This window comes from Pygocentrus nattereri, chromosome 21 (assembly GCF_015220715.1).
Source record: "Pygocentrus nattereri isolate fPygNat1 chromosome 21, fPygNat1.pri, whole genome shotgun sequence".
NCBI classification, from domain to species: domain Eukaryota; kingdom Metazoa; phylum Chordata; class Actinopteri; order Characiformes; family Serrasalmidae; genus Pygocentrus; species Pygocentrus nattereri.
Window position 1 is genome coordinate 2,445,183 of NC_051231.1, and position 16,641 is coordinate 2,461,823.

Below are 16,641 nucleotides of genomic sequence, written 5' to 3' on the forward strand. Positions count from 1 at the left end.
TGCTGGCAGCACAGGCTGGATGCCTTGCTGCCGTCGCCCTCTGCTGGCAGGAGGTGGTGCAGGCTGGACACCTTGCTGCCGTTGCCCTCTGCTGGCAGCAGGTGGGACCGGCTGGACCCTTACACAGTATCTCCTCAGTTCCCAAACACTTAGTGTTGTTAAAAGAGGTGATGAAACAACTTTTTTGAACCATGTTGCTGGCATCAAATTCAAAAAGGAAATACATTTTTTAAAAAAACAATACAATTTCTCAGCTTTAATATTTGATATGTTGTCTTTGTACTATTATCAATTAAATATAGGGTTTAAATGATTCTCACGTCACTGCATTCTGTTTATAATTATATTTTACACCATGTTCCCAGCTTTTTTGAAAACGTAGTAAGTAGTTTTTTTTCCAATAAGTACAGATAAACACAGTTTCCTAGCAGTAATGTTAGCTACATGGCTTCTTTCAGCAGCCCACCTTCATGTTTCCACCCTAAAGTACCTCTAGCCTTTCAAAAGTTCATCCCACCTTCAAGGTGCGTCTTCTGAAGGGGGTTGTCCTCGTCTTCTGAAGGGGGTTGTCCTCGTCTTTAAACCAGAAAATCTGACTGTAGCGATATCTGGGGCACCACTTTAGGAAGGTGGTGTCAATCAGGTCTATACAAATAGGCCTGTTTACAAAAAGCTCCAGCAATGGTTCCTTTTTTTACTTGGGCCACGGAGCATCTTACACGGAGAATACTTACATAAGGGGGGATTATGGGGAATCTTTTTATTTATTTAATTATCCCCCCTTGGAATCTCATGTTCTTCTGGCTTGCGTAATATTTTTCCTTCCAAATACCACAAAATAAGCTCATAATTCACTGTTTCCCACCACGAAGTGCCACAGATCCACGTCTCCCACAGAGTTGGAAGCAGAAGTCAACTTTCCTGTCATTACCTCTCCTTCGCACTGCCTCCTCCTTTCCACACGCATGAGACGACACCGCTTTGCCCTTCTCGGGTCGTGAGAAACTGGCTTGGGCACAGTTGTTGCATAATAAGCCAAATGCCTATCAGTGTTGGGCTGGGTGTGGGTTCGTTCTGGATTGAGTTTGTGGAAGGAAAGATAGCAGCATCTGTGGCTAAGATGGTTTGACTGGCAGCCGCCTCGTACGTGCCTGCTGGAAATCGCTGTTTGGCTGAAGGAACTGGAGCTGAGCTTTGTGCAGACCACAGAGTTTTGGCCACCAGTGAACAGCTGCATAAAATGTAGCTGCATGGAAAACTGTAGTACCTTCTCGACATTGCACCCAAAAAATGGACTCAGAACCCTCCCAATGTGGCTGAGCAGGTAAAGGAAGCTTATCAGCAAGTTGTAAACCGCCTAAATCGTTACACGTCGGCTTGTCAAGTATCTCTAACACACTGCTGTTCAGAAGTTCAGCACCAATGTTTTATTAAGCTGAGATTAATTGAAATGCAGACAGGTGTATAAATCAGTGCTACCATGCTTGAGCAGCTTGATGGGTTTAAATAATTACTAAGAAGCTGAACATGTTAAAACAATTAAGATGTTTTAAATCTGGAAACGTTAACGATAAGAGCTATAGATGATTCTGAGTAGGTTAATTAAAGAATTGATGTCATCAGAAATGATCCAATCTGGTCCGCTGGACATGAAGTACTGTGAGCTGAGGGACAGTTTACCCCGATTAGTAATAACATTACAAACTTTCTACACTCACTGTCCACTTTATCAGCTCCACTGACCATATAGTTTCACTCTGTAGTTCCACCGTTAGACTGTAGTCCGGCTGTTTCTCCGCACATTTAGGCCCATTTCTTATTTTTACCCCTACCTCTTGTTTCCGAGTGTCACCCCTTGATCCTGAGCTACAGGGCGGTGGTTGAGATCTTCCCTCTGAAATGGGCCCCTCTAATAAAAGAGCATCACTTCATTAACAGCTACTAGCGCCGCTCTGTAGGCGACCCTGCCCGTCTGCAGGGACAGCAGAGGAGGGGAAAGTCCAGCTCCTCACTGCTGGGCTTTAGTTACATTTAGGGGTCATACGCCTTCAAAGAGGGGGGCAGTTATTTATTATCACCCCCCCTAATTCTTCAGTGATGTGAAGCTGAAGTCAGATATTCTCCAGATTCTTGTTTGAATTTTCCTGTTCCACCTTAAATGGAGCAGCACTTACAGCCTGGCACTTCAGGCGTCAGAACTGCTGGACTATTTAAGGTGGAACGGGAAAGTTACCCAGCTAGCTCCGAGACATTAGTGTACTATTAGTGATTTTTTTATGCTTCTTATGAAGAAAAACGACCAAAATGCACAGAAACCACATTAAACTAAGATAAAACTGGGGTTATTGTGATTTTTTAACTGAGAAAATTCTCACGTTTGTGGGTTTCCCTGGTCTCTTGTTCTCCGTCTCGCTTTTGGAGTCTCTGAAAAACCTCCGTCTGGAGGGCCAGGGAGGCCTAACACTTCACCCCACCCCTCTATCTCAACAAGCATCGGGACACCCGACCTCTTTGGTGTGAACACGCAAAACAGAGGGCTAAGGGCTCAGTGGTAGGGGCGAGGGGTGAAATGGGACCGGGCCTTTGTTACCCTGTTCTTCAGTGGTCAGGACCCCCACAGAGCAGGTAATGTGGTGGGTGCTGGGTCATTCTCAGTGCCGTGACACTGACGTGTTAGTATTCTTTTAATATTATGACGATTGATTTTAAGCTATTGAACAGCAGTTTATACAATATGCACACATTCATAATGTAAACATTTTTCATTGTGCAATATGTTCATAACTGCAATACAGATCTTATGCAACTCTTATTTTATTATTGTCCTTATTTTATTGTAAATAGTCTAGAGATTTAACTTTAATTTTTATTATTTATAGTGTTTATACTGTTTATACTGTTTCTCATTTCTATTACTGAGTGCCTCACTCCTGTTACTCTGCTGCTGCTGTAATACTGTGAATTTCCCCGCTGTGGGACTAATAAAGGATTATCTTATCTTATCTTAGACTCGCTTATGTAGTTTCTGACACTGTATGATGCACAGAAGTGCATCATATAGCTAAAAACAGCGGCAGTTATTCTGAACTCTGCACTTTGTCTGTGCTTTTTTTATTGTAAAAGTGGCCAAACAGCACCAGAGGCCACTTGAACAGGTCTGTTTGTGATCGTTTAACCTCCAAGCCAAGGTAAATTCGATTTCATTTCTGGCCAAACTCTCGCTTTAAGGAGAGGAGCCAGACATCCAGAACCTGATAATGAGAAACAGAGGAATGGGCAGTGTTGGTGGATCCCTTATAGATACTGCAGGCGCATATTTTTACATCTGTTTATGCAAATACCACCCAACAGTTTACACAGCAGCCTTGGAGCTGTTTTACATGCACACTTTACAGTAAGAGGTGATGAAACAGGACGGGAGAAGAGCTCCAACTGGAGAAGCTGCAGCAGCTCTGCTTTTGGAAAGTGTTGATATAGTGAGGAGGAATGCAGTGTTGGACTTCAAACAGTTTTCAGTGCTGAGATTTGTTTGTTTAATTTACTTGTTGGAATGACTGAGTGACGCTGCTGGTTACAGATGATACTGATCTTGTCATAGACAGATAGAAGTTTATCCACTTCAGATTCATCCACTTTATTTACTGCGTACACGGAAAAGTTTGTATTCATACGCAGAAAAAGATACACTGTATGGACAAAAGTATTCGCTCATCTGCCTTCAGGACTCTGTGCAGGCCAGTCAAGTTCTTCCACACCAAACTGGCTCATCCATGTCTTTATGGACCTGCTTTGTGCACTGGTGTGCAGTCATGTTGGAGCAGGAAGGGGCCGTCCCCAAACTGTTCCCACAAAGTTGGGAGCATGGAATTGTCCAAAACCTCTTGGTGCTGAAGCTTTAAGAGCTCCTTTCACTGGAACTAAGGGGCCGAGCCCAACTCCTGAAAAACACCCCCACACCATGATCCCCCCTCCACCAAACTTTACACTCACAATGCAGTCAGACGAGTACCGTCTCCTGGCAACCACCAAACCCAGACTCGTCCATCGGATTTCCAGATGGAGAAGCGTGATTGGTCACTCCAGAGAACACGTCTCCACTGCTCTAGAGTCCAGTGGCGGCGCTTTACTCCACTGCATTCCACGCTTTGCGTTGCGCTTGGTGATGTAAGGCTTGGATGCAGCTGCTCGGCCATGGAAACCCATTCCATGAAGCTCTCTACGCTGTTCTTGAGCTGATCTGAAGGCTACATGAAGCTTGGAGGTCTGTAGTGATGGACTCTGCAGAAAGTTGGTGACCTCTGCGCTCTATGCCCCTCAGCATCCGCTGACCGCTCTGTCATTTTACGTGGCCGACCACTTCGTGGCTGAGTTGCTGTCGTTCCCAATCGCTTCCACTTTGTTATAATCCCACTGACAGTGGACTGTGGAATATTTAGTAGTGAGGAAATTTCACGACTGGACTTGCTGCACAGGTGGCGTCCGATCACGGCACCAGGCTGGAATTCACTGAGCTCCTGAGAGCGACCCATTCTTTCACTAATGTCTGTAGAAGCAGTCTGCAGGCCTAGGGGCTCGGCTTTATACACCTGTGGCCACGGAAGAGACTGGAACACCTGAATTCAGTGATTTGGATGGGTGACTGGAAACTTTTGGAAATATAGAATATTCAGTTAATTTAACTAAATATCCTTTCCAGTACCATGTTGTGTATTTGAGTGTTCTACAAGGTAAGATTTGGCTTGAATTAGCTCTAAAACACTGAACCTTTGTTCACACCTGTTTTCATAAACGTGGTAAATCGATAATTCAGATGACTTTACAATTATATTATAAGTTTATGGAATTTGATCATTGCAGTCCTGCTTACCTCAAAGAGAAGCAAAGTTTAAAGCATTTTATATGAAATTACGTCATATAAAATAGCGTTAAGTGGATTGAGAAATACTGACTGTACAGACTCCAAATGCAAGATGCTTTTTAGTGAAGTAGCCTCTGCAAATCTGCATAAATCTGTGCAAGTGACTCATCCGTCCATGTTCTGTCCAGAAATGCATTCTTTCATAGCAGCTGCTTTAGCTTTACTGACCCAAAGTTCTTTTCAGCAACTCTTCTTACTGTATATAAACCCTTTAGCCCTGCTGTGCTTACAGGTACACCAGGACATCAGCAGAAAACCAAGACCCGGGACAGTCGTGTAGACTTGCTTATGTAGTTTCTGACTCTGTGTGATGCGCTTTTATCTATGAATAAGGACAAACGTACATCATACAGCTAAAAACAGTAGCACTCATCTTGAATTCTGGACTTTGTCTGTGCTTTTGTTCATTTCTATAGTAAACAGTGTGTCAAACAGCACCAGAGGCCACTTAAACAGGCCTGTCTGTGATCGTTTAACCTCCAAGGCAAACGTGTGATGATTTACTGGTGGCTGTAAGTTTCCATTCCTTGTTAGCTACGTTAGCCTCAAAGCTCCAGTGCAAGACTAAAGAAGCTTTGTGTAGTTTAGACTAGTTCAGGCGCCAGTGAAGTCTAGAACACAGAACCAAAACACTAGTGTGCAATACTGGTGTGTTCCAATCGGAAGGCAGCTGCCTAAGTAGGCAGCATTTGTGCGCTTCCGAGATGAGTGCTGTCCCATTCGGAAAGCAGAGTAAGGCAGCTGCTTTTTAAGGTGCCTTACTTTGACCAAATCTGAAGGCGGGATCGCATGTATCCTTGTCGGTGAAGGCGGTCCCACAATACAGTTCACCTGAGAGTTCCATCACTCTGGTCTGAGCAGCCGGGCGGAGGAGCGGCCGTTTTTTGCTGACCGAGGATTTTACGAATGTAAGTTACTTCTTCACTTCTGTCTTTGCTGTTTGATGAATTGTATTTGTGTAGGCGGCACGGTGGCGTGGTGGGAAGCGCTGTAGGGCCTTGTTAGCTAAGGTAAGATAAAGCCAGCGTTAGTTAGCTTAGCCAGCGGGCTAACCGTGTAAACACACCGAGAGAGTCCGGTTTAAAGTACTGGCTGTTCACTGTTTAGTAGCGTTCAGTGTCAGTATTTAGGGATTTTCTTCTGTCCTCAGGAACAAATGCTACAGCGGCGGAGAGGCCGAGCAGGAGGAGCAGCCATCCGAGGGGCTGAGGAGGAGGAGTGGCCATCCGAGGGGCCGAGCAACGAGCAAGAGGTGAGGCCGTCCAAGGGGCCGAGTAAGAGGAGAGGCCGTCAGAGGGGCCGAGCAAGAGGAAAGGCCGTCCGAGGGGCCGAGCAAGAGGAGCGGCCGTCCGAGGGGCCGAGCAAGAGGTGAGGCCGTCCAAGGGGCCGAGTAAGAGGAGAGGCCGTCAGAGGGGCCGAGCAAGAGGAAAGGCCGTCCGAGGGGCCGAGCAAGAGGAGCGGCCGTCCGAGGGGCCGAACAGGAGGAGCAGCCATCCGAGGAGCTGAGGAGGAGGAGCGGCCGTCCGAGGGGCCGAGCAATGAGCAAGAGGGGAGGCCGTCCAAGGGGCCGAGTAAGAGCAGAGGCCATCCGAGGGGCCGAGCAAGAGGAGAGGCCATCCGAGGGGCCGAGCAAGAGGAGCGGCCATCCGAGGGGCCGAGCAGTAGGAGCAAGAGGAGCGGCCATCCGAGGGGCTGAGCAGGAGAAGCAGCCATCTGAGGGGCTGAGGAGGAGGAGCAAGTGGAGCGGCCGTCTGAGGGGCCGAGCAGGAGGAGCGGCCGTCCGAGAGGCTGAGCAGGAGGAGCGGCCGTCCGAGGGGCCGAGCAGGAGGAGCAGCCGTCCGAGGGGCCGAGCAGGAGGAGCGGCCGTCCGAGGGGCTGAGCAGGAGGAGCAAGAGGAGAGGCCATCCGAGGGGCCGAGCAGGAGGAGCAAGAGCAGAGGCCATCCAAGGGGCTGAGCAGGAGGAGCAGCCATCCGAGGGGCTGAGGAGGAGGAGCAAGAGGAGATGCCGTCTAAGGGGCCGAGCAAGAGGAGCGGCCGTCCGAGGGGCTGAGCAGGAGGAGCAAGAGGAGCGGCCATCCGAGGGGCCGAGCAGGAGGAGCAAGAGCAGAGACCATCCGAGGGGCTGAGCAGGAGGAGCAGCCATCCGAGGGGCTGAGGAGGAGGAGCAAGAGGAGATGCCGTCTGAGGGGCCGAGCAAGAGGAGCGGCCGTCCGAGGGGCCGAGCAGGAGGAGCGGCCGTCCGAAGGGCAGAGTAGGAGGAGCGGCTGTCTGAGGTGCTGAGGAAGAGGAGCAGTCACAGGGAGAAAACTGGGCTGAATGAACGAAGGCAGCTGGACTTGCCGAGCGTATTTGGGGCACTGACGTTCTCCCTGAACGGTGAAAACCACTGGAACTGGCGTTGAAGCTCAGAAATAAAATGTTTTTAATAAACACTACAGACGCTTGTTTCTGCTGCTCCGCTTGTTATTGCTGTACTTACCACAGCCACAGCAGCGTGAGGTGAAAACCGACGGATACATTTCAGACCAGGAGCTCATAAATCAGATAATGATTCAAATAAAATGCATATTAGCTGTTTAACAGATTGTGGTGGATCCCTTTTTCCCCTGTTTCTGATGCATTTTGTCCAGAATTAACCGGAACGTTACTGTTCATCCTTTGTGTGTTAGAAATAAAGCAGGTTGATTAAAGGTGGATGAACTGAAATGGTTTATAAACGAACAGTCGTGATCATCTGTGTTTCTCTGGGCTGCTGAGTCGAGTATATACCGATGGATATGACTCCTTAAATCAGCTGTTCTTCAGATACACAATCTCACAGCAGTGTGGATGCAGGGAAACGGCTGCTGTAGAGTCGGAGCCGTCCTTCTACCCTGAGCTGATCCACCTTTAGTGGAGGGGCGTGTAAACTAACCAGCGACTGCGAGTAAACAGATAAAACATGAACAGCGCAGTGACCATTAAGGCGTTTGATGGCTCTGAAGCGCTGTCCCCAATGCGAGGCCTACAAGGTCCCTTTTCAGTTAGATGCTGCCCAATAAGAGAGCTGCCTTAGAAGGCAGTGACGAGCGAGGCAGCTGCCTTCAGAATGGAACACACTAGTGTAGTATGTGTATTAGTATGTGATCAGCAGCCGGGGTGGAGAGTGAAGGGCAGAACATGAGCAGACGTTGTATTAAATGCCTCAGGGTGGACAGGAGTCACTGGCTTTCCAAACTATCGGGTGACAGTGACCCAGGCAAGCCCGAAAGGCATTGAGTGGGCATGGCCAAGTGAGAGACTCCGCCCACTGGCGCCAGAGCACAGGGAAGGGTGGGCGTGTCCCAAACTCCAAAAGTTCCCTCCCTGTTCTAAATGAAACCACACTGGAATGCTCTCTCTCTCTCTCTCTCTCTCTCTCTCTCTCTCTCTCACTCACACACACACACACACACACACACACACTCAAATACACAAGCACACACACGCACGCCCTTTCTCTCACACTCTCTACACAAGTTGATCAAGTCCCTCTCTCTCCTTCCTGTTTTTCCTGAGTGCCTGGGCTTGAGGGGAGAAAGTTCAAACTAAAACAAGGACCTAAAACAAGAAGATAAAGGAAACAAAGATAGCACACGTTTCACTTCTGACCGAGCTTAAACCCCCGAGAGGAGCCGACAGACGCGTTTTGGTAGGCAGGAGGTTGGGGGGAGGTGAAGGAAAGCCCCCCCACACCCTCATATCCAGTGACCAGAGTGTTTCCTCTGGTCTGTTGGACCTGATATGACACAGTCGGTCTGATGGCCCCTGTTATCAGGATATTCCAGTAGACTGTTTAAGACTCGCGTTCTGACCCAGGCTGAGCTGAAGACTTGCTGCTGGTTGGTATGGAAGCTCTAAGGGAATCTTTCCTCCATTTAACCTTTCAGATGTCGTCCTACAAGCGGGCGACGTTGGATGAAGAGGACCTGATTGACACCACCTCGGACGGAGTGTATCACGCCTCGACTGTGCAGGTAAGACTGTGCTTCCTTTTCTCGGCCCGTGTGTTTCGTCTTCTATCACAGATAGAAGAATTGACCCTGCCAGGGGTCAGGCTAATGGGGGGGGGTCTACCTGCATAATTAAATTGCTGAGATGTAAACAAAGTCATTCACGGCGGTTTAACATGAAATCATCCACTGCTGTGAAAACTACAGTGGCGGGGATGGTAACCAGGAGAGCGCACACCTGGAATGAACAGTGAACCTACATGAGCTTTTATATGTAATATTGATTATGGGAAAGTAGTTTAAAATCCAATAATCTTTACTGTTTTCCTTCCTACAACACCTCCCTCTTCCTTCTGTGCCTCTCTGCTGTAGATCTCTTTAAAATAAAGTTTGTTTTAAGCCAAAATCGTGTCTAAACTACCATAAATCATCCTCAGGCAGCATATTTGTAAGAATTTCATGGATTAACTGTGTGGTGTAGCTTTTCTTTGTGTTGGTGTAAATAAAAACTAGAATAGGCGAGAATAACGGGGTAAAATCTAGACTCGTATAAGCTTTCTTTGTATGCTAAGCTTGAACCTTACAATGCTCTGCGTGTACCTCTGTACCATGTTTGTAAAAAATCCATATTTGGATGGATTTTTTATTTTTTTTAATGACAAAACTATCGTGAAAGAGTGTCTCCGGCAGCAGGCAAAGTGTTCATGTGCCAAACTTTAAAACATTAAAATTCTACTTTAAAGCTTTAAAACACTACTTTAAAACTTAAGTTTTAAAACTTAAAACTCAATTTTTAAAACAATAAAACTGTACTTTAAAACTCTACTTTAAACTTTAAAATTCTACTTTAAAACTTTCAAATCCTACTTTAAAATTTAAAACCCTACTTTAAACTTAAAAACTTTAAAACTCTACTTTAAAACTATAAAACTCTACTTTAAAACTTTAAAACTATTTTAAAACATTAAAACTCTACTTTAAATCACTGCTTTAAAACTTCAGAAATCTACTTTAAAACTTTAAAAACTACTTCAAAACTTTAAAACACTACTTTAAAACTATAAAACTCTACTTTAAAACTTTAAACATTACTTTAAAGCTCTACTTTAAAACTCTATTTTAAAACATTAAAATTCTACTTTAAATCTTCAGAACTCTGCTTTAAAACTTTAAAACTGTACTTTAAAACTTTAAAAACTACTTTAAAACTTTAAAACTCTACTTTAAAACTTTAAACATTACTTTAAAGCTCTACTTTAAAACTCTATTTTAAAACATTAAAATTCTACTTTAAATCTTCAGAACTCTGCTTTAAAACTTTAAAACTGTACTTTAAAACTTTAAAAACTACTTTAAAACTTTAAAACTCTACTTTAAAACTTTAAACATTACTTTAAAGCTCTACTTTAAAACTCTATTTTAAAACATTAAAATTCTACTTTAAATCTTCAGAACTCTGCTTTAAAACTTTAAAACTGTACTTTAAAACTTTAAAAACTACTTTAAAACTTTAAAACTCTACTTTAAAACTTTAAACATTACTTTAAAGCTCTACTTTAAAACTCTATTTTAAAACATTAAAATTCTACTTTAAATCACTATAAAACTTCAGAACTCTGCTTTAAAACTTTAAAACTACTTTAAAACTTTAAAAACTACTTTAAAACTTTAAAACTCTACTTTAAAACTTTAAACATTACTTTAAAGCTCTACTTTAAAACTCTATTTTAAAACATTAAAATTCTACTTTAAATCACTACTTTAAAACTTCAGAACTCTGCTTTAAAACTTTAAAACATTTTAAAATTCTAATGTTTTGCAGTTCGCACGCACGTTTTCTCTTTTCCGTTTTCTTTACTTCATGGGTGCGTTTTTTTTATTCGTGATCCAGATTTTCGAATCCGTTCTCTCGTTTTCTTTTAACCCTGGTGATTTCTTTTTACCTGAATGCACGTTATTTGTATTTTGGTAGCAGCTCCCTGACCCTGTCTGACGGGTCCTGATGGGTTAGACTGATGAGATCCTAAACAGAGATGCTCATTAGGTTTTGATTTTGAGGGGTTATGAGGAAACTGCAGCTCCTTCACAGCAAACGGCCGCCGGTGTTTCTGCTCCCGGTCAAATGGCGGTGTTAGAGACCATCACACAATTACAGGACGAAATGATCAGCGTTTCAACAGCCCCACGTTAATATATCCACGTCTAATGCATAGATCTGTTACCCTCACGCCGTTTGACCTCGTCCCACGTGAAGGTTTGTGCGTGCGTTTCATTTGAGTTTGTTGAAACGTCGACGCTGACCATTTCTTCCTGTAATTATGTGACGGTCTCTAATGCCGCAGCAGCTGCGCTGCATCTGTATCTTAAATATGATCAGTAGAAAATGCAGTTTGGTGAAGATTGTGGTTGTAGTTTATTGTCTTCCTTCATTTCTCCACCAAACTGCAGCTGCGCTGATGAATCTGAGGGCCCGTTTGCTGAGAAGAGGGGCTGCAGTTTCCTCATAACCCCCCAAATCAGAGTCAGACCTGATGTCCATCATCACATCAGTCTAACACGTCAGACCCCAGCGTCAGGGAGCTGTTAGTTACTCCTGCTCAGGACAAACATCTACAACATTGATTTTGCGCACGAATCAAAAAAGTAAACAACGTGTGTTCCGTTAAAAATCAAACGAGGGAACGATTTGATAAATCGTGACCACAAATAAAAGAAAACGTGCAAAACATTCGCTCCTGGGCTCCGTAGGACGTTTGGCCTGTTCTGTAGTTCTTACTCCATAAGCATTAAGCTCGACTAGGCAGCAAAGGGCTGATTGCTGTGAAGATAAGCTGTTACCACCATAGAGACACATTTCCGTGCTGTTTCCTGACGGCTTTACACATCTGTGCTGGATTAGAAGCGCAAAATAAAACCTTTCTTTTCTTTTTCATACCTAGAAATGCTTCATTTTTAAGTCCAGATAGAATAAATCCCTTTTACTTTAAAGGTCTTTCCTCTTTCATTTGTTCCAAATGCATAAAAATGCTTTTTTTGTCGAATAAGCAAATGTATGGAAACCTAGTTCATATAAAACATGTATAACTCACTTGAGCCCATTTTGAATTCAGTGTTTTTATAATATCATGATATCATTTACACTTCTCCACCTATTCGGCTTACAGCAGTTTAGCCCCACCCATTCACGCTGAAGTTATAAGAGGTGTTTCAGCCTGGAGTGCTTTTTGAAATCAGAATAGAGTGTATTTACATATATCGGTCTTACAGCCATGGTAACCAAAGCAGTCTGTTGGACGCTAAAGGATAAAGAGAGGTTGGAAAACAGTCATATAAATAACGAATTATGGTTCTGGTACATAAAACCAGAATGCAGTCAGTTCTATGGAAGCTACTTGTTGGTAGGGCACAGCTGTGTGACCGTCAGTCAAATGACGTATTTGACTGATTTTCTAAATGAAAATAAGTTGACGCGTCACAGGGACTTCACTACGCTAACTTTCTCAAATTTAGTGCATGATTTCCTTTTATTTGCTGAGTTTATGATAAAAAAACCTAACACAAAATATGAAGTGTGTTATGATGTTTATTCAGGCCTCATTTTACGTGTTTTTCCCTCAGTTTGTTAAATATAAACAGATACTGTGCATTAAGGTGTTCGGATGTGTTGCTTTCTGTTGCGCAGGGTGTCCAAACTCTTGCTTGCGACTATATATATACTATGTGTGTGTGTGTGTGTGTGTGTGTATAACTTCAGCTCTATGATTAATTAATAATTTTATTAGAATATTACATCTAATACACTGTGCGCACAATTATTAGGCAAGTCTTATTTTTGAGGATTAATTTCATTAATGAGCAGCTTCAGCGCTCTCGGTTAATCCAAAATGTTAATAAACCTCAAACATGAATGTTTAAGAAAGTAAAAGTGAGGTTTTGGCTTTCTAAGGAGAATATCTATATATATATGTGCACATTTATTGGGAAACTATAATGGTGCAGAATTATTACGCAGCTAAATGAAAAACATTTTCCCATCTCACTTTATTTTCATCTGTTCAAGTGAGAATTATAAACAAACAACTCAAAACTTTCCAATGAACATTTCTGAGAAATAAAATAAAAAAATCAGTGACCAGTACAGCCGCCCTTCTTTTCAATAACAGTGATAAGCCTTCCATTCATGGAGTCGGTCAGTTTCTTTATCTGTTGACGATCAACTTCTTTGCAGCAGCGACCGCAGCCTCCCAGACCCTGTTCAGAGAGGGGTCCTGTTTTCCTTCACTGTAAATCTCCCGTTTAAGAACTGCCCACAGGTTCTCAGCTGGGTTCAGGTCAGGTGAGGAAGCCATGTCATAGGTTTTTCATCTTTAACGCCTTTACTGGCGAGCCATGCAGAGGAGTACCTGGATGCATGTGATGGAGCATGTCCTGCATAAAAATCATCGTCTTTTTGAAAGATGCAGATTCTTCCTGGACCACTGCTTAAAGAAAGTGTCTTCTAAAAACTGGCAGTCGGCTTGGGAGTTGATTTTGAGCCCATCTTCAACCCGAAAAGGTCCAACCAGCTCATCTTTAATAATACCAGCCCATACTAGTACCCCACCTCCAACTTGCTGGCGTCTGACTCGAAGTGGAGCTCTGTCCTATTACTGATCCAGCCTCGGACCCGTCCATCTGGTCCGTCAAGAGTCACTCTCATTTCATCAGTCCATAAAACCTCTGAAAAATCTGTCTTCAGATTCTTCTTGGACCAGTCTAGACACTTCAGCTTGTGTGTCTTGTTCAGTGGTGGTGGGTTTCAGCCTCCTTACCTCGGCCACGTCTCTGAGCGCTGAACATCTTGTACTTCTTGATACTCCAGCTAGGCTGCAGTTCTGGAATATGACAGAATTGGAAGATAATGGGTTCCTGGTAGCTTCAGCTTGATTCTTCTCAAATTCTTGGCAGTTATTTTGCGACAGCAGCAAGGTGCCCAGGCTGCATCGCCTGCTGCCAGCAGGGGGTCATGTCAGCAAGGTGCCCAATCTGCACCGCCTGCTGCCAGCAGAGGGCGATGCTGGCAAGATGCCCCGTCTGCACCGCCTGCTGCCAGCAGGGGGCGAAGGCGGCGAGGAACCACGGACTAATCAGGCTAACCAGACACACCTGTGGCCTTCCCTACATAAAGCTGTGGCAAACGGCAGTGTTTGTCACACCTTTGTAGAGGGGTGACCGGTACGGCACTTAGTCACGTCACGTCACGTCACGTCACGTCACGTCACGTCACAGAACAGAAACTGGCCCAAAACCACAAAGAAGGCTGAGAAGAGAGTAATTGCCCCCAAATTACTCACAAAAGGGAAAACAAAAAACCAAGCCATACAAAAGGTGTTTGCTCTAAGAGCAAACAGGTGAAGGGAAGCATCAAGCCTGCCTGTCATAATCCCATCGTCATTATCTTTTAGTTTCCCATTCTAACTCGGCCTTTGTTTGAGCACACTGCTCGCCTTTGTTCTACGTTCCTGCCTTTATTCGTTCTCCTATCCTTGAGGGGCTTCCCAGAGGTTGCTTTTGTGTCCTGGTGGCGCAGCAGTAACATCACGGACCGCCGGTCTGTACAGCGGCGGTTTGAACCCCGCTGGGACACCCTACTTCTCTACATCTAGCACACACTTTGTTGCCCCATCTCTCTCTACTTCTATATATATTCTAAACTTATATATATATATTGTTTGGGGGCCACTTTGCCTCACAGTGTCGTACATGAACAGCTCCTCCATGAACGGCTTTTAAGTATGTGCAGGTTTTAGGCCATTTAGGCAATTCTTACCGCAAACCTTGAGTAAAACAGTGTCTCGGACATCAGGCACTGCATTCATGACCATATCATGTACTGAATTCCTTTGAAGGAGCTTTTAGAGGTGGACGTCTGGTTCCTGCCACCATCACAGTAAACAGTTCGGACTGTTTGTTTATCTAGAACCGAGCGTTTCACACCAAACCACTCTGAACGACTCTGCTTACATCTTATTTAATTTTGAGCCGTCAGCAGAATTCCCCTTTAAAAGTGTGGAACGTGTGGACATTAGAGGAGCACAGGATGCTTTGCTTATTCTATTGGAATAGATAGGCGATGATCATATATGCGTCCAGCTGCTCGTCCACTGACCATGACGGTGACCCGGCACAACACAGTTTAGGTGGATATTACATGTGGCGCTGCACGGCTACATCAGAGGCTTTTTTTAACCTGATCTCAAGTCAACAGCTTCTCCACTTTCTGTGGTTAATTCTTGTTAAATAATCACAAACTCGCACATTTCACTGCAGGGTTTAGTAAAGAAACATTCGCTCGGTACCTGCACACTGAAAACAAGTACTGACCCGAGCATGAACCAGCTTTATTTCCCATCAGCCCACGAGACAGCTGGAACCCTTTATAATAATCACAAAATAACTGTTTATTCCCAGTGAACTGACGTATTGGCTGATACTCCATATGGACAAAAATATTGGGAAACCTCCACGTCACGCATACAGGAGCTGTTATGAATCCCATTCTAAATCCATAGGCATTAATATGGAGTTGGTCCCCTTTGCAGCTCTAACAGCTTCCACTCTTCTAGGAATCTTCCTAAAAGATGGAAAGAGTCTGTGGGAATTTCTGCCTGTTCAACCAGAAGAGCATTTGTGAGGTCAGACGCTGATGTTGGACGAGAGGGTCTGGCTTGCAGTCTCCGTTCTAGTTCATCCCAAAGGTGTTGGATGGGGTTGAGGTCAGGACTCTGTGAGGGTCGGTCAAGTTCTTCCACACCAAACTCACCCAGCCTGACTTTATGGAGCTGCTTTGGTCACTGGGTCTCAGTCCAGCTGGAACAGGAAAGGTTCTTTTCCAAACTGTTCCCCAAAGTTGGAAGCTACAATTGTCCAAAATGTCTTGTTCTGCTGAAGCCTTAAGATTCGCTTCACTGGAATTAAGTGTTCTAGACCAATCCCTGAAAAACGGCCCTGTATCATCATCCCTCCTCCACCAAACTTTACAGCTGGCACAGTGCAGTCAGGCAGGTCCGTTCTCCTGGCATTCGCCCAACCCAGACTCGTCCATCAGACCGACCAATAGAGAAGCTGATTCGTCACTACACAGAACACATTTCCACTGCTCCAGAGTCCAGTAGTGGCGCTTTTCACCATTACATCTGACACTTGGCATTGCGCATAGTGATCTTAGGCTTGTGTGCAGCTGTTCTGTCAACTCATTTCATGAAGCTGCAGAGGCACAACAGAGGACAGGCCATTGTTATATGCTGCATGCTTCAGGGCTTGGTGGCCCCACGCTTTGAGTCCGTATAGCCTCCTGCTTCGTGGCTGAGTTGTTTTTCCTAGAAGATTCCATTTTACAATAATAGCACTTACAGTTGTCAGGGGCAGCTTTAGCAGGCAAGAAATTTGACAAACATGCTTAAGCAGAGGTGCCATCCTATGACAGAGCTACGTTTAAAGTTACGGAACACTTCAGTACGACTCCTTCTACTTCCAGTGTCTGTTTTATGGGGACTGCATGGCTATTTGCTTGATTTTATACACCTGTTCGCAGTGGGTGTGGTTGAAACAACTGGACTCCATTAATAAGAGGGATGTCCACATACTTTTGGCCATGTATCTTGCAATATCTAAGCCGTACAGGATATGCGCTTGAGGTCCCTGTAAAAGCAAACAGACCTTTACATGGACAGAGATAAGCAAATCCTTCTGGAGCTTCAATGAGTACTTCT

The 16,641-nt window shown here is 44.6% G+C and overlaps 2 protein-coding genes across 4 annotated transcripts in view; both read left to right on the forward strand.

Annotated features, from left to right (window-relative positions):
- Window positions 1-16,641, forward strand: part of ece1 (endothelin converting enzyme 1) — a 68,023-nt gene that overhangs the window by 13,945 nt on the left and 37,437 nt on the right. Inside the window, exon 2 of one of the 2 annotated variants that reach the window (XM_037532331.1) lies at window positions 8,828-8,914. In XM_037532331.1, the coding sequence (XP_037388228.1) occupies window positions 8,828-8,914 (87 nt within the window). Of the gene's footprint in view, window positions 1-8,376; window positions 8,915-16,641 lie in introns of those variants that run through there. The other variant, XM_017686259.2, reaches the window with a different exon arrangement.
- On the forward strand, window positions 4,606-7,499 carry LOC119261928 (conglutin alpha 2-like). 2 transcript variants are annotated; one of them, XM_037532333.1, is made up of 2 exons: window positions 4,606-6,170; window positions 6,287-7,499. In XM_037532333.1, exon 2 carries the CDS (start codon window positions 6,457-6,459, stop codon window positions 6,871-6,873), a length of 417 nt encoding a protein of 138 aa, XP_037388230.1. In that variant the 5' UTR covers window positions 4,606-6,170; window positions 6,287-6,456; the 3' UTR covers window positions 6,874-7,499. The 2 variants fall into 2 exon arrangements, with proteins under 2 accessions (XP_037388230.1, XP_037388229.1); XM_037532332.1 differs by having other exon boundaries at window positions 4,606-5,826; window positions 6,069-7,499.